This window comes from Cupressus sempervirens, chromosome 2 (genome assembly GCF_028749045.1).
Source record: "Cupressus sempervirens isolate cs-2001-9-10 chromosome 2, ASM2874904v1, whole genome shotgun sequence".
NCBI lineage: Eukaryota > Viridiplantae > Streptophyta > Pinopsida > Cupressales > Cupressaceae > Cupressus > Cupressus sempervirens.
Genome location: NC_143119.1, coordinates 17,591,659 through 17,612,644, shown reverse-complemented (window position 1 = coordinate 17,612,644; position 20,986 = coordinate 17,591,659). Strand labels below are relative to the sequence as shown.

Here is a 20,986-nt window from a genome sequence, read left to right as displayed (position 1 = left end):
TTGGGCTCCCCCTGAGCCAACCAATAACCCCAAATATTTTTGGGGTTTTGATGACAAAGACCCTCCTTCAATTGGCACTACTCTTGTAGCCTAATTTTTTTAATTTTTGTTTATATTTCTTTTCTCGATGAATAGTTGATCTTCAGCCTTGGGCCATTTGAACTCGTGGGGTGATCCTATATACCTTGGCCCCTTTTTTGTGAATATGTATCTTTAAAGTTTTAAATTAATGGAAAAAGTCTATTCATCAAAAAATTAAAAATACCTAATTGCAGTATTTTGAAATTATAACATATTATAACTAATCAAAATAGTAGGAAATTATATGATGGTGACCTTGATTCCAAGTTCTATTATAGGTTATGTTTTTATTTTTTTGAAGAAAATTGAATTTTGATGGAGAAATGAGCTTTGGCCAAAATATGTTTAGATGTCCTCTATTGTGATATAGATTTGTACTTTTACCCAACACCAAAGCATGTTAGTTTATAAATTTTATTTTCAAAAATTCAAAGGTTTTTGCCACACATGTACTCTGTTTTAAATTCTTTATCATCCCTACTCATTGTTTCAATCAAGGGTCCATTGGTACTGTTTAATATTTTGATAAACAAGTTATGTAAAAGCTAACCAAATCATGAAAATATCTTACTTTAGAAGTACTCCTTACAGTAGGCCATTCAAGAATAGCCTTCACTTTTGCTTGGTCCATTTTAAGACCATCCATTGAGAGAAAAAATCCTATGTACACTAGTTCCTTCTTCACAAAATTACACTTCTTTAGATTAATCAATAACTTCTCTTCCCTTAACTTCTCAAATACCTTATGGATATGTATTATTTCTCCTCTAATATGTATCTCAAAATCAAAATATATCCAAATAAAAATGACTAACTTACTCATAAATTCTTCTAGTACCTCATTCACGAGTTACAAGAATGTGCTCCGTGTATTGGTTAGACCAAAGGGCATGACTAACCACTCATACAAACCCTACCTTTTCTTGAAAGTTGTTTTCCATTCATCTTCTTCTCTTATATATATTTTGTGATATCTACTCTTCAGATATATCTGTATAAAGTACAAAGCTCCATTGAAACAATTCATGATGCCATCCATCTTTGACAAGGGAAATGTATACTTGATAGTAATTTCATTGATAGATTGAGAATCTATGTACATCCTCCATTTTCCATTTCCATTTGTCACTAATACTTTTGGTACAACACATGGGGTCAAACTTTCTTGAATCAACCCCTTTTGCAACAACTCTTGCACTTGTTTATTCAACTCCTCACTTTCTACTAGATTCATTCTATGAGCTCCCATATTTGACAAATTAACTCTAGGAATCAAGTCTATTTGATGACTAATCTTTCTTACAGGTGGCAATCCATCAATTACAATATTCTAAAACTCATCCAACAAATTTGTGACTTCTGTAGGTACATCTTCTACTTCCTTTATTCAACTTGTAAAATAAAAGGCACATACAATCATGCTTCATACCTTTTGGAAACTTGCATCCATCAACTAAACATATTCTTATGCTTCCTTTAATGGATTCTACTTGTGTTAGACTCTACCCTTTTTCAAACAATATATATTTTATGTATGCCCACTATGTACTCCATGGCAATCAAACTTCCAGGGTTTACCTATAAACAAATTATTTTTGATAAGATAAATAGATTTTGAAGGGATCCTGAAACCCTGTACAAGTCTTAAAATTTTCAATAAGTTCAAAAACAAAGATACTACTAGCAAAAGCAGAACTGGTCACCCCTTGAACATAAGGTAACCAAGGTGACAAAAAGCCTATCACCAACCAAAAGTAAAGATCCAGCAAGGGGGCAGAGCCAGATAAATCACGATTTACCCTTTGATTTAGAGCCACCCTTGCACAATTGGAGGTTCATTTCTAAAGGAGTAGATGGTCTAGTGATGTTTCTTTTTACCACAGTCCAACCATCCTCCACGTTAGCTGCCTTAGCAATCTAATCCCCAAAAGAAACTGAACAATGAAGCACAGGGGAATATGAAAAACCAACATTCTTCCTACAATAGGCCAAAGCCAATTGGCCCCCCCCAGAACCAGGAGGAAGGACAAGGGCAGGAGTAGGAGTGGGTAAAGTGTCCTAGCACCCAACAGGACTAGGAGGAACATCTAGTACTGGGGCAGGAGAAGGAATAGGAACCTCCTCTAACACTAGCACCGAAAGATCAACAACTAAAGATACATCCGCAGATACAACCACTAAATCTAGAGGCACATCACAAGACTTAACCACCGAATAGTGTTCAAAAGAGGCCCCTGACCACCAGGAGGGTGGTCGCCTAGATTTAGTCTTGACAACAACACAACGAGTAGCAATGTGACTAGTCATATGACATTTTCTACAGTGAAAAGGGATACCTTCATAATCCAATGTTTGGGTCCAAGAGCCCTCGAAGAATCCAAAAAAACCAACTCAAGAAGGCCCTTAGAAATATCCATCTCTATAAGAAATCTAGCATATGTTGAATGAAGGATATTCGAAGTGTCTGGGTCCACATATAAAAAATCACCAATGGCAGCTCCAATAGCTTCATAAATTGAATCTAGCTAGAGATGCATAAGGAGATTTAGTAACCAGACCTAGATAGGAACCTTGTTAAAGGATTCAGTAAGCGAATCAAAATCCATATGCCACAGTTTGGCCATAAGAGGAAATCTGTCCTCCCATGAAAAACTGTGATTGCACAAAATAGTTTTCCTATCTTTAACATAACTGAACTTTACTATGAAAAAGCCTTTAGCCACTAGAAAGATACTAATTGTTAATATACTTAAGGTCTAAGATTATTTAGAGGGGGGTGAATCTACAATCAATTAGATTCAAAAAATTTAACCAATCATCAAGTAAAAGTCAGCCATAATAGATTTCAACCATCAATGGATCCACCGCATGTATACAATGCAAACTAATGAAACTATCAATAAGACAACTATGTTTAAGTTCTAATATATATGAGTTGAAATTTAGTATAAATTAACACTTGCTTGATGAAGTCAGTGAATATGTATGTCTCTTGATGTTTATGACCTGTACATGCTATCTTAATGAAAAAGACGAAAATAAATATAGATTAAAGGGTGAAAAGATAATTAAATATCTTAAATTTGATTTGTTGAATTCATTTTGTGTTATAGGAGCCCTTGTTTTGAAAGGCTCTCCATATTTCATATTTTCCAACTAAAATTTTGATACACAATCTGTGATTTGTGATATATGTTAAGAGTTCAATAATGTACTATAGTTATATTTGAACAATAATATATAATTAAAATTTTGGCGCACAATTTATATGATAATTTTGTTAATTACAATATATACCTATATTTCATAAAACTATATAATTATATATATCTTTATTAACAATTTACATATAATAATTAATTCTATAAATTTATAATAAATGGTTATAATTAAATAATATATTACTATTGAACAATAATATAATATACAACTATTATACATTCTAAGCTATTTCTTATACTAAACTTATAATATACAAAATAATAAAAAGTGACAATTTAAAATACTTTACAATAATACTTTAAAATATTAATATATATTATATATAATATTATATTAACTCTTTCTATATAAAAATAATAAACTATCACAATTTTAAAATACTTAAAAAATATTATTATATACTATATAGTAGTACTATCACAACTTCATATTTCAAAAATAAAATGATTGATTATACTTGAAATATTCAATATTAAATTACATTTTTTTATTATAAGTACATGCCACTATGTGGCACTAGATATTGATGCAATTATTTTTCCTATATTTGTAGATTATGATACAATTATTTTTCCAATGAGATATTGCCACTTGATTGATTTAAGAATTATTTATAAGTATAACTTGATCATGGTTGGGACTAAGTCCAACACATTTCTAAATTTATGAAATGAGTAGTTGTTATTTCTGGTTGTGATTGTGTTAATTTCTTTTTTATGATGGTTTGGATAATAAGAATTAAATGAGCATGCCTAGTGAATGTGATGTTAGATGGATGTTAACACATATTGACAATTAAATTAGATTTAAGATAAAGATTTAAAAAGGGAAATTGAATCAAACATTATTTAAGATTCTAGACAATATTAATGAATTAATAAACATTTATCATTAGTTCATTTCGAAACAGCATTCTCGTGCTTGAAGAATCTCTTTAAGTGCTCATAAGTGTTTATATTATAAAACCTTGTTAAATTTAAAATTACATCATTTTGTTATGCCGAGAGGCATATACAATGGCAACAACACCTCCCAGCACAATAATATGCCGACAAATATTCCTGTGTAAGGAAAAAAGATTTCACGGGAGTTACAGATGATTTAAATTAAATATTCATCACCACCTGTCAAAATCGTTTGAAATTTGTAACTGGCAATCAAAATGGTATTAGAATCGTTTCAAATATCATGCCATGCAAAAGTTAAAGACCAGGCTGTCATACGTTTCAGTTTTCGGAAGTGGAACGATAGCAAATTCTTTTATTTATACGTGCCCAGACCTCCTTTTTACTGAACATGTGATCGAGCGGAGCGGAGTATTTGCTAGGTGAGCAGAGTATTTGTAGAGTATTTTCTGGGCGAGTAGAGTATTTGCTGTTAGAAGCACTTGAATTTGTGTGGAGTGGATTCGATCAAGGTATGTACGTAAGTGCAGGAAATCCGTCCTTAACAGGTGTTCTTTCTACTAAATTTTGTACTGCTAAAACCATTGAAAACAAAATAAAATAATAAAATTTCCTTGGATTTCTCGTCTAAATTTTTATCGTTCTTGGGATTAGGTGAAACAAATTGGAGGATATATAGTTGATGAGTATATGTTGTTTGCCTGAAGTTGTTAGCCTAAATCAAATTTAAGAATTTATACTCAATGAGTATCTAATTAGCTGCTTGGAAGGTTTTGTCAATTAGCATGCAATTGATACTCGGATCTTAAAATTTCAATGGCCGCTATTTACCAGGTGTTCTTTGTACTGAATTTTTTGTTGCTAAAATGATTGAAAACAAAAATAAAACTACAAAATATTGTTGCATTTCCCGTATAAATCGGCACATGCTTCATTTTAAATCTGCCGATTTATGCCATTTTGCCTGCACAGAGAATAATAATCTGCCGATTTATGCCATTTTGCCTGCCCAGAGAATGATCTTGCATGTCCATATTCAATATATAATAGGGACTCATAGTTGCTATAACGGGTTTATTTATGATGAAAATTCCTATTTATAAAAGTTTCCTTTCTGTTGGTATTGTACTTGTTTTTAATTTAAATTTATTTTAAATTTTGACTTCTCTTTGTTTTTGAAGAAGGTGTAAATATTTGTCTAGCGAGAATAATTGTTTATAAAGCTTTAATTTATTGTTTAAAAAAATTAAATTATACAAATATTTTTAATAATATATTTAGAGAGGTATTCAAATACTTTGTTAGTGATATTTTAATGGAGTTGTTATATTTCCATGTTTGTTTTTATGTAGGTGTTAATAATAAGTTTACCATTTTTTAAATTTTATATATGGAAGGCAATGCCGCCATATCAAATATAATATATTAATGTTGATATATTATTATATTTTAATTAAAATGTTAGCTTACATTTTCTAATTTTTCATATGGATGGCAATGCCGCCATATTAATGTTATACTAACTTTTGTTATTTTTATTAAAATGTTAGTTTACATTTTCTAATTTTAAATATGGATCACAATGCCACCATATTTATATTATATTAATGTTTCTTCTGTATCTAAAATATTTAATATTTAATATTTGTTCCATTATCTAAGGTGACTTAAAATTTAGATTCCACAATATGACTACTTTGGTGACGAAGTTTTAAAAGTTCACAACTTTCCAACTTGCTTAGAATATAATGTGTATAAATTAAAGTTAGTTTAAGTTTTTAAATTTTTATATATGGAAGGAAATGCCGCCATATCAAACATAATATTTTAATGTTAATATATTATTATTTTTAATTAAAATGTTAGCTTACATTTTCGAATTTTACATATGGATGGCAATGCCGCCATATTTATATTATATTAATGTTAATAAATTCTTTCTTAATATAATGATAGATTTTTTATTGTATTTTTCATTTATTTTTCTAACTTAACTCATTTTTTAAATATAATTAGCTATGGTGAGACCGAGGTTGAACTTTCAATCAGAGGAAGAGAGAATAGAATACCAAAGAGAATATAATAGACGATACCAAAGAGACTATCGTAGACGTCAAAGAGAACAAATGACAGAAGCTCAGATAGACGAACAAAGGACAATGCGTAACCAAGTTGATAGAGAGAGACATGCTAGGAGAAGGGCTCAAGAAACAATGGAAGAATTGGAAATCCAACATAGAGATGGAAGAAATGTAGAAAAAAATAGACGGCGTCGAAATAGTCCACAAATCCTCCTTCAAAATGAACCAGAACATGACCATCAAGTAAATGATGCCCAAGGAACTAAAAGTTACAACCAAAAATGTCATGGAAATATTCAGTTAGACGTTGAACATGGAAATTCTAGCTCAGTAGAAAGAGTTCCTGCAACCCCACAGCATGGAAATTGTTTGAGAATGAATGATGGTGTTGAAGGAACTATGGAAAATGTTGCAAACCCAAATGGTCTTCTTGATAGTGAATTTAGAAGATTTCAGATGCAGTTTAGACATCAACTAGATAGTTTGAAGACTCCGAATATGTGTCATGTTTGTCAAGAATCATATCTTTTTATGAAAGTTTATCGTACTTCTGAAGGTCCTATATGTAACAGGTGTCGACAAGAGATAGGTATTCATAGATTTTCTTCTCTAAATCATATGGATCCTGGGTCTCAGCCACAAGTGTTTGCAAATTTGACCCAAGTTGAAGAGATGTTGATTGCACGTGTTAGTCCTATACTTCAAGTTACACATGCAACTGGTGGTCAATACAAGTACAAGGGACACACTATATGGTTTCCCCAACATGTAGAAGAAGTATCCAAAATTTTACCACATTCAATTGACAAGTTGCCCATAATTATTGTTCGTAGACAGGATCAACGTGGCACCAGTTATAACTTTACTGTAAATAAGGACCGTGTGTATAGAGCATTAATGTACAAAATAGAAAATGACCCCTTTTATGTAGATGTTACAATCGATGAAGGTTCTCTCAATGAGTTGACCCAAAATTCTGATGATAATATTTTTAATAGGTTGAAGACAGTGCAGATGGAGTTTGATTCTGATGCAAATGAGGTAATTTTTGTTGGTCCACTCATGGAGGTAGATGAAGGTAATATACTTCAGCATACTACATCTATGGCCTCTCGACCACCCAATGCTCAAAGAGAAATGGAATTAATTCATGCATGGGTGAACAATCCTGATTCAATTCCATCTCAATTAATTGAATGGCCAGCTATAGGTGCATCTCCTATCAATGAATATGTTACGTCGGGATTGCTAGATATGGCTTTTCCAACATTGTTTCCTGATGGAAGATGTGATTGGTTAGAACCAAGAATAAAGTGAGTTTATCTTCATGAATTTGCTAAGCATTTGATTCGGTATAGGGATCATCGTTTTGGTAAACATCCATGTTTCAGGTATTTTATGACAAACATGATAATGCGACATCGTGCGCAAAGTTCATCACGTGTATTTGTAAAAAGGAATTTACAAGATTTGCCAATTACAATCAATGAGTTACGTGAACATATGGAGACTATGCCACGTAGTAATTTGGCTGATAGGGTGATGAGGTTTGGAAAAAGTCTACGAGGCACAAGGTCGTATTGGGCTAAATGCAAAGGTGAATTAATAGACTTGCTTGACCAAGTAGGAACTCCAACAATTTTTTTCACATTAAGTGCAGCAGACATGCAGTGGCCTGACTTACATGCATTAATGCCTGGGACACCATCGAGTGATCCATGGGAGGCTCAAAAATGGAGAAGACAAAATATCATTGACTATCCTCACATTGTTGCACATTACATGCATCTCAGACATACAATGTTTAGAAAAGAAATTCTTCAAAAGGGTATGAAAGTAAAAGAATTTTGGTGTAGATATGAGTGGCAACATCGAGGTTCACCTCATGTGCATGGATTCCTATGGTTGGAAGGAGCACCGAACATGGACACTATTGATTGGGCAAATGAGGAAGAGAGAAAAAGTGCTGAAAGATATTTTCATTCTATTATTCATGCATGGAATCCTAGACATGATGTGCACCAAAGAAATATACAGGTATATTTTCAATTATATGATGCCATATCTCACTATGTTATGATTCTTAAAACTTTATTTAAGCACAAATTTTATTAATAACTAACGATAATGTCTACAACTATTTTTAGGCTTTTCAACATTTTGGTCTACATCCATCTCTCAAAGATACTTCACAACTAGCACAGATGGATATTGATCAAGACTATGAAGAGATATTGAATTGTGCCGAAAGACACACTGTCTGCAAGGAGGGTGCATGCTTACGTAAAAAGAGAGGAAGAATGGTTTGTAGGTAATTGTTGTGTGAATTTAATTTTTTTTTTCCATATAATACATAAACTATTTAGGTGCATCATTACAAACTTATAACTTTATCCCTCCCAGGTATAATGCTCCTTGGCCAGTCAATTTGGATGGGTCTAGATTATATGAGGATGTAGAAACTGGTGAAAAAAAATTTGAGCCAGCAAGAAATGATGACAGAGTTAACACACATAATCGACACATCTTGCAGCTCTGGAGAGCTAATGTTGATTGGCAACCCGTACTTTCTAGACATGCAGTTATCAACTATATTGCAAAGTATACTTCAAAAGCTGAAAGAAGTTCTGAAACATATCATCAAATGTTGATGTTTTTATCAAACTTGGAAAATCCAGATGATCTTGCAACAAGGGCATATAGAAAGCTTCTCACAGAAACAGTTATAGAAAGAGACATTGGCGCTCAGGAAACATGTCATATGTTGTTAGAGCTTCCATTGGTTGAGTGTAGCAGAAAGTTTGTTAATCTAAATGTTTCACGTGAAGTTTTCAAGCCTGTAACAATTAATATAGAGAATAATGAGGAAGATCATACAAAATCTTTCATACAAGGTTATAAATCAAGACCCCTTTGTATGGAAGGTATAACATTAATTGATGCAGAAAGATCTTGGATTTACAATCCTAAAAAAAGAGGAGATAACAAATGGGGGCCAAGAGAAATAGCAGCTATAGTTAGAGTTTTCCCAAGGTTTATATCGATTCCTCTGCGAGACTCCAACAAATAGGTTGAATTTTGTTCATCGGAATTGTTGCTCTACAAACCTTTTCGTGACATTGAAAGGGACATTGGTGATAGTGATGCTACTATAGTGGCCAATTGGGAGTCACTCCATTATACTCCTTGGCATATTCACCGAGTAGAACCAACAGAAAATAATGAAGTTGCAAGCGACTCAGATGTAGAAGATATTGTACGTGCTCAAGAGAATACTACAGAGCATGAATGGGAAATCATATCCAGGTTGCATCATGGTCAACATATGCAAGTTTTTGAAATAGACATGTTGGGAAGAAGGGATATTGATAGGAATACAAACTGGTCTATTGGATATCAATGTGAAGACAATACTGTTGCAGCTATCAACTTCATTGATGAAATGAAGAAGCATGGATGTCTCATGTATGATGACATTCCACAATGCATCAACTTTTCAACTCTTAGTGGAAAGCAACAAAAGGCCATTGACATTATTATGACACATTACCATAGCAATCAGGCGGGGAACCCTCTATGTATGATAATTCAAGGAACTGCAGGAACAGGAAAATCTTATCTAATCGGTGCCATCAGTCAATCTCTTCATATGGCTGCAATGCCAAATCCTTCTCCACTTCTATTACTTGCACCGACTGGAGTAGCAGCTTTCAATATAGGAGCTTCAACAATTCATTCAAACTTGCGAATACCAATAAAAGATTTTACTCAATTGGAGGGGACACGACTTACAAGTTTTCAAGAAGAAATGGCTCACATTAGATATATTTTGATTGATGAAATGAGTTTCATTGGGCAAAACTTGCTGGAAAATATTGATACCCGTCTTAGACAAGCATTCCCGGAAAATGCTGACAGAAGTTATGCAGGTAAAGCTTTTGTTGTAGTTAACTCTATTTTTGTGAACTAATATTTGTACATATTACAACCCATATGAAGTATTCCTAATACATTTTTCAACCTTTATTTTCTTTCTTTCAGGTCTATCTATTATTTTGGTTGGTGATCTTGGTCAATTACCTCCAGTCAGTGATAAACCAGCATATGCTAGTGAAAGGAGAGCTAAATTATTGTGGCAAGAATTCAAAACAATAGTTACATTAGATAAAATATTTAGGCAAGAAGGTCAGGACAAAGATCAAGAAAGATTTCGTGAGCTCCTAACAAATTTGAGAGATGCCAATCCTAAGATAGATGATTGGAATCTTCTTATGATGAGGATCCCTCTACAGCTTGATGCTCCAACAAATGATGACTTTAACAAAGAAGTACATTTGTTCTCAACCAATGGTAATGTCCACAATCACAATAGGAGAATGTTTCACTCTTTGGGGTATCCTATTGCATGTAGTCTTGCAACTAAGACACGGAATGGTAACATAGTTCAAGATGGTTCAACTGATGAACTTGATCTAGAGTTATTAATTAGTAAAGATTCTAGGGTCATGTTGACTGCAAATCTTTGGATAGAAGCTTGCCTTGTCAATGGAGCTTTAGGATATATTCAAGAAATTGTGTATAGACCTGGAACCAGTCCTACTGAACCACCAGCCTATGTCACTGTTGAATTTGATAATTACTCTGGAATACCATTTGATGACCACCATCCAAAAGTAGTTCCTATATCTCCATTATAGAGGGGAAGTTCCTTCCAACTACCATTAAGATTGGCATGGGCATTGACAATTCACAAATCACAGGGACTAACTCTTCAAAAAGCAATAATTGATATAGGTCCAAAGGAAAGAGCTGGATTAACATTTGTGGCTATTTCTCGTGTAAAATTTATTGAAGGATTGAGAATAATGCCACCATTTACATATGACCGCTATGAAAAAATGAAAAGCGGGAAGCAACTTTCAATTAGGAAGGCAGAGGAAATCAGATTGAGAAACCTTGAACATCAATGATGTAATAGTTTGTAATTAATTGTTCTTCTTTTTAATGTCAAATTTTTGCTTTATTACTTTCAAACAATACATTGGTACTAGATGCTACAAAATTATGTTTTCTTATTCTTTAATGTATACGAATGGTCATTATAATGTTATGTTTTCATACACTAAAATTCATTGCATTTTTCAATGCAATATGATTTTTACATTGATATACTCTACACTTCATAATGTTACTTAACTTATTATGTTATGCAAAATATTTTGATTTCAAATTTATATCCCTCAAATTAACTATTATTCACATGATTCTAATTTTAAATATATATCATATTTTCTTTTAGCAATGACACCTTCTAACAGAGAGTCAAGGATAGCTGACATGAGCCCAACAGCTTCCACAGGCTCGAACCATTTTATTGAGACAGAGTTTGATAGCTGCAAGCAGATAATTAAAGAGTCCTGTATAACTATGCTCATAGCTCTTGAGAATGCAGCTCTGGCAATTGATGATGTACAAGAAGTTGACATTATTGGCATGGAAGATATTGTGAGATTTGTTCGTAATGCATCTGCAAAAGTAGATGCGTTTCCATCCATGATGAAAGAAGTGTACTATGATAAATTAACAAATGAAGGCCGCAATAAAAATTATATCTCTGAAGAATATGTCATGTACTTACATCATTATGGAGAAATGTTCTCCATGTAGTGAATTCAGATCTTCCAATTTTGTCATTTTACTTTATCTAAATAATTGTACCTTGAGATATAACTCTCATTTTATTTAATCTATATAATTTTACTATGAGATATAATTTTGTCATTTTACTTTATCTATATATTTGTACAATGAGAATAATGCCTCTAACCCTAACCTTGATTGTAATTCTAACTCTGACCCTAACTCTAATTCTAACTCTAACCCTAACCCTAATTTTAACCCTAACTCTAGCACTAATTCTAACTCTAACTCTAACTCTAACCCCAACTCTAACCCTATTAATAACCCTAACCTTGATAATAACCCCAAATCTAACCCTGTTTTTAAATCTAATGCTAATCATAATCCTAACTCTATCTCTAATTCTAACCCTAACCATAACATTCACACTAACTCCAACTCTACTCTAAACCTAATCCTAACCCTAACCATAAAATAAACAAATACATCGATACTAACTTAAAAATATACATATATATTTAGAAAAATACTTATATATATATATATATGTAAATTAATTTTTTAATTTAATAAATTAATATCTTAACTCTAACTCTAATCATAATCATGACCCTAATCCTAATTGTATCTCTACTTCTAACCATAACCTTAACATTGATCCTGATTGCAACTATAATCGTAACCCTAACCCTAACCCTAACTCTTACTCTAACCCTAATCCTAACCCTGACCATAAAACTAAACAAATAAATCGATACTAATTTTATCAAAAATCAAAAATTAGAATATATATATATATTTCTTAAATAAAAAATATTATCATATCCTCCATATGTGCGACGACTGCTACTAGCTTATATATACTTATATATATATATATAACATGCCGAGAGTCATCCTTCTCGAGGCACCTATTTTAATTCAAATCATATCCAACACAAAAAAAACCATTAAGATTTAAATTAAGGTTAGGATTACAATTAGTGTTAGAGATAGGGTTATGGTTAGTGTTAGGGTTATGGTTAGGGTTTGCATTAGGGTTAGGGTTAGGGTTAGCATTAGGATTAGGGTTACAATTACAGTAAGAGTTAAAATTAGAGATAGAATTGTGATCAGGGTTAGATTAGGGTTAGGGTAAGAGTTAGGGCTCAGATTAGGATTAGAATTAGGGTTAGTGTTAGACTTAGAGTTATATATAGTGTTAGGGTTAGGGTTAGGGCTGGAGTTAGGGTTAGATTTACGGTTAGATTTAGGTTTAGAGTTAGAGTTAGGGTTGTAATTAGGATTGGGTTTACGATTAGAGTCAGAGTTACATATAGTGTTAGGGTTAGTATTAGCATTATATATAGTGTTAGGATTAGGATTATGAGTAGGATTAGGGTTCCAGTTAGGGTTAGTGTTAGGGATGCAATTAGAGTTAGAGTTATAATTATAGTGAGGGTTAGAGTTAGAGTTAGAGTTAGGGTTAGAATTAGGGGTAGGGGTAGGGTTAGGTTTAGAGTTAGAGTTAGAGTTAGATTTAGGGTAAGAATCAGGGTTACGATTAGAATTAGCATTAGAGTTAGCGTTATGGTTAGAATTAGGGTTAGGGTTAGGGTTAGGGTAAGAATTAGAGTTAGATTCATAGTTAGGGTTAGAGTTAGGAATAGAGTTATAGTTAGGGTTAGAATTAGGTTAGGGTTAGAGCTAGAATTGGGGTTAGGGTTAGAATTAGGGTTAGAGTTAGGGTTATATAGGTTCGGGTTAAGATTAGGGGTATAATTAGAGTTACAATTAGAGTTAGAGTTAGAATTAGGGTTAGGGTTAGACTTAGGGTTACAAATATAATTAGGGTTATAGATTGAGTTAGAGCTAGAGTTAGGGTAAGGGTAATAATTAGGGTTACAAATAAAGTTAGGGTTAGCATTAGGGTTAGGGTTATAATTAATGTTAGTGTTAGGGTTATAATTGGGGCTAGAATTAAGGCTAGGGTTAGGGTTAGGGTTAGGTTTAGGGTTAGAATTAGAGTTAGAGTTAGGGATCAAGTTAGAGTTAAAGTTGGATATAGAGTTGGGGTTAGGGTTAGATTTAGGTTTAGGGCTGGAGTTAGCGTTAGCTTTAGGGTTAGATTTAGGGTTAGAATTAGCATTAGAGTTAGAATTAGAGTTAGGATTAGAGTTATAGTAAGGCTTAGGGTTAGGGATAGAATTAGGGTTACGGTTAGAATTAGCATTAGATTTAGGATTATAAAGGGTTAAGGTTAGGGTTAGGGGGAGAATTAAAGTTAGAGATAGAGTTAGAGTTAGAGTTAGGGTTAGGGTTAAACTTAGATATATATATACTTATATATACAAGTGTGTGTGTGTGTGTGTGTGTGTATATATATATATATATATATATAAACAAATAAATCGATACTAATTTTATCAAAAATAAAAAAATAGAATATATATATATGTATGTGTATATATATATATATATATATAATATTAAAATTATTATTATATGTTTCATATTCGCGGCGACTGCTACTAGCTTATATATACTTATATATATATATATATAAAATGCCGAGAGTCATCCTTCTCGAGGCACCTATTTTAATTCAAATCGTATCTAACACAAAAAAACCATTACGATTTAAATTAAAATAGGTGCCTCGAGAAGGATGACTCTCGGCATTTTATATATATATATATATAAGTATATATAAGCTAGTGTAGAGTAAGTCAAAGAATAAAGTTTCTTGTCATTATAAATATAAAAAACACTTTGGTATAAACATATATGATTTTTTTTTCCAATTTTTTCCTTTCTTGATTAATTCATTTTCTGATCCAAACTTATAATCATTCCAAGCAAATAGTCAAAAATTAAAATTGAATATTATAATGTTGAAACAAAAATCAATGAAATAAAATGGCTTTGTTAGAGGAAGACGAGGAGGGACACGAATCTAGAAAGTGGAAAGGACTGAACACACTTCAGTAGCAAGGAATGAACAAATAAAAGTGTTTTCTTTCTCACCAACATAAATGAGAATTTTTTGCTAGGGCCATTTTTGGCCTTGCAAGATCACAGTTTTTCCATTCGAGTTGAATCTTTTGCCTGCGGTTTCACATACATTTGCAATTTTTACGTTGATTCGGCAATTTTTCGCATATTAAAACGTTGGTCTGTGTTTTGGTTCGCATTCGCATGAACAGGAGATCGTCGACAAGGGTTTGAGAGAATTCTGAATAACAGATTTTCAGAGCTTTTTATTCAACATTTATATTTCAGGTTTAGATGAATTCTTCTCTCTTTTGTTTAGTAAATTTCTCTCAATTTAATATATTTGTTAATATGAATTTTACTGTTAAACTGAGCTAGATACTGAATTTGTGAGATCGATTTTAGATTTATTTTTTTCACAATTTTTGAACTTGTTCTTTTTTAAATTAATTATTTTGGGATCAAAGTTAAATTAAGTTCTGGTTCATAAAATTATGAGTAAAGTGCGTGCAAAATTCTTATTCTTATTTGTCTAAGAAAATTTTTCTGTTTCTTATTTGATTTTAAACTTCTTTTTCATTCTTTAAATTTAAATATTTTATATTAATATGATTTATATTGTGAATGAATGTAAACAATAAATATGAAAAGGGAAAAACAATAGTAAGGAAGATTTGGATATTATAAAATCTTATGATTGATCTTGTTTGTCCTTTAGCATTAGATTTTTAATATTAGTACAAGTTTTTTTTGCTTATTCTAATTTTTGTACTTTTATTTATGAATTCAACTATATAGGATTTTTTCGGTCAATGTTTCAACTCAATCCTTAATCTATCACAATGATGAGCACGCTAAAGAATAAAATTGAAGATGAAACATAGAATGATTAAAAACAGAGATATAAATATTTCTACAAAGTTGAATCCAGAAACAAAAGTAAATTATTTATGAATTATACAAATATATTTTCTTCACTCTAATTTTTAATATTTTATACTTCAAAATTGATCTATATAATTATAATATAATCAACATTCAAAAAATTAAAATTTTATATTACTATTATTTTTATTTCTATATAAATAATAATTAGTCTAATTTCAAATTACAACTTTTACTGTTTTAAATCTTTTTCTAATATTTATCTGTTATATTTTCTATGCATCTTTAATTGTTTTCATGAATCTACGCAAGAAGCAGTCAAATTCAAAAATGGAGGAAGATGCTATTCTAAAGCTGCGTATTATAAAAGGAACTAATTTGGCAGTTCGTGATTGGCGAGGTACCAGTGATCCTTACGTTGTTGTCCGACTCGGCCATCAGGTATTATTCTCATTCCCTTGTTTTATATATATATATGAGAAGAGAGTTAAAAGAGTATTTAAAGAAAACTATTATGGAAGGTACGACTGTTTTATTTATGAACCATTGTCTATCTATGGAAGGAACGTAAGATTGTTTTATTTATGAATCATTATCTATCTATGGAATGTATCGATTAAATAAAAAATAGAAAAAAATTGCATTTTTTTTTCTTGGCAAAATATTATATTTATATTAATAATAGTTAGATCAAAATATTTCTTTGAGAAAAGAATCAGACAAGAAAAACTCCGGTCATTCTCTGATATAAAAAAGATGCAGAAGAAGAAATACTGCATCAAGAGAGAGTAACTATCAACACTAATAAATTTTGTCTTAGAGATTCCCAAATCAAGAATATAATGATTACAAAGAGCCCAAAACTCATATGAATAGAATTCATTATTTGGTGCCAGAGACAAAACCAAGAGCCCAACCAAAAACTGTCATAAAAATTACCATCACTGATCTTCATCCAAAACTCCAATTGAGACCATGATATTAGAAAGCCATCTGATGCAAGTGCAATCCAAGACCCTGACTTGCATGCAATATCTCAAAAGAACAAGTCAGATCCATAAAAGAAAAAACATGTGAAATCATAGAGAAGCCGTCATTTACTATCAAATAAATTATGAGAAGGACTCAACCTTATTCTAAATATATTCTGCATCATAATATTCGCTAAGTTGGGGAGATCAAGGAGGTTAAGTTGGGAAAGTAAAGAGTTAATATAAACCACGTCAGTACCCAAATTAACTAGACAATCAACTAAAAGATTGTCTTCTTTATAAGTATGCATGATGTAACATTCAAAGATTGAATCAAGAAGAGGCCATACTTGATGTAATATTTACTGAATGAACCAATTATATACATGTTGTTTAATACACACATTAATAACAATGGATCAATCCCCTTCAACATGTAACTTAGATATAGAAAGTGATTTTGCAAGTTTCAAACCAAAAAGTAAGGCCAAGGCCTCAACTTTGTTATTAGTATATTGAGGAGAGAAGATGATTTTGTTGCAATCACATGACCTATAAAATCTCTAATGACTATACCATAGCCATATTTGCTTGGATTTCCTCTAGAGGCCCCATCAAGATTGAGTTTGAAATAACCCTCACTTGGAGGAATCCACTTGGTTTGTGCTTGGATAAGAGGAATCTTGGATGGACACAATGGAACATGAAGATGAGGAAAAAGTAAACCTTTCCACCGATGAATAACATAGCCATCTCGAGGAGAAAAAATGTGATTACCCTTATATTTACTTACTGAAGCATTAACAAGCTCAACAATTGATCTCTCTAATCCTTCCAAAAATTGAGGGATTAGAGATGATGTCTATCTAAAAATTCTCTTGTTTTTTTCCCACCAAATTGCCCATACTACAAATGCAGGGATGCACTTCCAAAGACATGAAAATATTGATTCAAAGTATAAGATTGGCCATGATTGGAATAAATCCCATAGAGTATTAGGTAATGGCATATGGAAATTAAGCTTATTAAGGACAAAATGTCAACAATCTTGGGCAAAAGGGAAATTTAAGAGAAGGTGATCTATTGTTTCTATAACTTGTAGGAAGAACACATAGTTAAAGGGATCAAAATTTTTTAATCTATGAAGATGATCGCTAGTTAAAATTTGGCTCTTTAATGCAAGCCATGCTAACCATCCCACTTTTGGTAGAACTAAGTTATTCTAACACAATTCAAAAGCACAATATGTGGTCTAATTAAATTGGTTGAATTGGATAGCTAAGTATCCTAGTTTAATAGATTATTTATCATCTATAGCTAGAATCCAAAAGAGGCAATCTGGTTGATTAGACATTAAAAAAATTCTTTTCAACTAGTACTTGTTTGAAAGAAGCAACCTGATTGTGGGATATAGGAAGAACTGAGGGGTCTTGCCAAATGACTAGCCCTATGAATCTATGAATAGCTGAGATATAAGTATAAAAAGATGTCCCTGAAGCTTGAATCACTATGTTTGAGAAATCCTTTAAAAAATCAATAATGGCAAGGTGGGGGGGGGAGGCGACCCATTCCATGAATCAAACCAAAGATTGACACTATCCCTGTTGTTCACTTGCCAAGATATGAATGAAGTAATAACTTCTTGAGAAGCAATCATGAAATCCCAAATGATAGACCCCTTTGGTGGGTCTAGCACAGTAAGACATCTGGAAGGTTCCAAGTTATCTAAATATTTATCTTGTAAAAGATGATACCATTTGGTAGAGAATTTTTCATACATTTGCCAAACAAGTTTCGCACCAAAAGCCCTATTCCTATTGGTAATGTTGGGAAGTATGACACCTCCTGTTCTATAAGAGGTTGACATGGCATGAAGAGAAATTAGCAGTATTTTCCCCTGACCATTCATATTATTTGACTATAGAAAGGTGCAAAATAAAGTTTCAATTTGAGAGATGATACCTTTGGGGACTTGTAGAATGGAGAAGTAATAATTAGGAATGGCAGAAAGAACAGTTTTGATAAGCAAAATTCTACCCAAGAGGGATAACTAGCGAACCTTCCAGGCACTAATTCTACTATTGATATGATCAATCAAATATTTCCAATAAGAAGTCTTGTTTAATCCCATAAAAAAGGGAACACCAAGATAAGTAGAAGGTAAATGATCATGGAGAAAACCAAGAAGACGAATTATTCTTTGGGTAACCAACTGGGATGTATTAAAAACATAAATTTTAGATTTAGTTGCATTGATACATTGACCAAAAACTTGTGTATATAGGTCAATGGCTTTCTTCATACTTTGTGCTTCTTGATATGTAGATGATCCAAAGAGAAAAGTATCGTCAACAAAAAGAGAATGGGTTATGGACAAAGATGTGCTTATAATATTGATAGCTTTCCACAACCCTTTTGATTAAAAGAGTTAATAAGTCTACTGAAGGCCTCTGTCATAATGATAAAAAAGAATGGAGAAATAGTGTCACCTTGACGAACTCCTTGGGAAGAGGCAAAGAAACCTACTTGTGCACCAGTAATGAGAATAGAAAAATGTGCACCCGAAATGCAAGCTTTAATCCATTTACACCACCTAGAAGAAAAACCAAATTGATGAAGGATTGATGAAAAACCAAACAATTTTATTCTTATTTTATTTTAATTACTAAATATAAAAAAAGTAAAAAGTGTATTTGTGATCTCTTAGAATTTGCTATCTTCTAAAGCTATCACTTTTTGGTTCATGATGGAATTGAGTTGCTTTTGTACATTATCCTTTTTCACCAAGAATTGAACTTAATTTTATATAATATAAACACACATTCATAATATGAAATCTATTCTTTGCAGAAAGTGAAGACTGGTGTTATAAGAAAGAACCTAAATCCAGTTTGGAACGAGGATTTGACCTTGTTTGTACCTAAATCCCAACCTCTTGTACTTGAAGTGGCAATTGCAATTTTCTCTCTCTTAATTCTGTGATAATTAATTACACTTGGTTAATTTCTACCCGTTAGTGCTTATATAGTTTTGGTTATGATACAGGCAATGTTTGACAAGGATTGGTTTAGTAGAGATGACCCAATAGGAAATGGTGAAGTGGATCTTGCTAATCTTGCAAGTGCTGCAAGGATGCTAAAGCTGCAAGGAAGTTAAAGACAATCCCACCACCATCTTTAAAAAGGGAGAATAAGAAAAGTTCTTGGTGTATTAGGTGTGTAGATGGACCACATATGGTGCAGGAAGAGTGCTTAAATCTCCAAAAAGTAGAGTCTGGTCAACTAGAATTGCACGTCAAATGGGTTGATGGTACCTTTTAATTCCTTAGATTGTTTTCCTATGAAACTATGCTCGATGAAAAGACACAAGACTTTTGCAGGATGGAAATTAGGGTTGTGTGGATACTTCAATATAAAACTCATTTGGTAGAGTCATTTCTACTTGAACTTTTGTATTAAGAAATAGAGTTATTTAGATTTCTTGCAAGTTAAAAACATATTAGGAAGACATGTGGTATGTGTTGGATTTAAATTTTAACTAGTATTTGCATTTTTATGACAATAGTAAAATGTTCTTTAAATAATATATTGGAAAGTACAAACCTTACATGAAATGTTTATGTATTGAATTATTAGAAATTAAAATCCTTAAGAGAGTACTACATTTTGATATTATTTGACCACATCATTTATTTACAAGAGAAATTGAACTCTATCATATATTACAATTAATACCTATTCACCTCTTATGAAAAACATGCTCTATCTTATTCCTAATGGAAAATTCTCTTGTGCATGCATAGATAGAGAAATAATTTAGACAACTTATTTTTGCAATAGAATCAACACACACACACACACACACACACACACACACACACACACACACACACACACACACAGATGCACTGATGTCAAAATTAGAATTAGATTATTGGATTAGTTAATATTTTACTAAAAAAAGTTTAATGAATCACTCTTGCATAATAGATATCAAAAGATATGCTCATATACATGGTCATTTCGAAACAATTGTCAAATATAGGTCTAGTTGTAAGTTTTGTGACAGTTGTTAGTATAACTTATTAATTGATGTTGTTAGATAATTATTCTATTTATTTATTCTTGCATTTAATTTATGGAAAAGATTTGGGTGTGAGTGTGTGAAGTGTTTGGTGATTGAGTGCATAAGGCATCCCATATTTATTAATGTTGAGAAATGTGTCTAT

General features: G+C 31.9%; 1 protein-coding gene and 1 pseudogene across 1 annotated transcript; both read left to right on the top strand.

Moving 5' to 3' along the window:
* Positions 1 to 6,226: 6,226 nt before the first annotated feature.
* LOC149570869 (uncharacterized) lies at positions 6,227 to 11,259 on the top strand. Its single transcript, XM_089815649.1, has 7 exons — positions 6,227 to 7,584; positions 7,681 to 8,326; positions 8,437 to 8,600; positions 8,693 to 9,322; positions 9,416 to 10,083; positions 10,331 to 10,962; positions 11,050 to 11,259. Exons 1-7 carry the CDS (start codon positions 6,227 to 6,229, stop codon positions 11,257 to 11,259), a joined length of 4,308 nt encoding a protein of 1,435 aa, XP_089671775.1.
* A 523-nt stretch (positions 11,260 to 11,782) lies between these two features.
* Positions 11,783 to 20,078, top strand: LOC149570868 (protein C2-DOMAIN ABA-RELATED 4-like; annotated as a pseudogene).
* Positions 20,079 to 20,986: the final 908 nt, after the last annotated feature.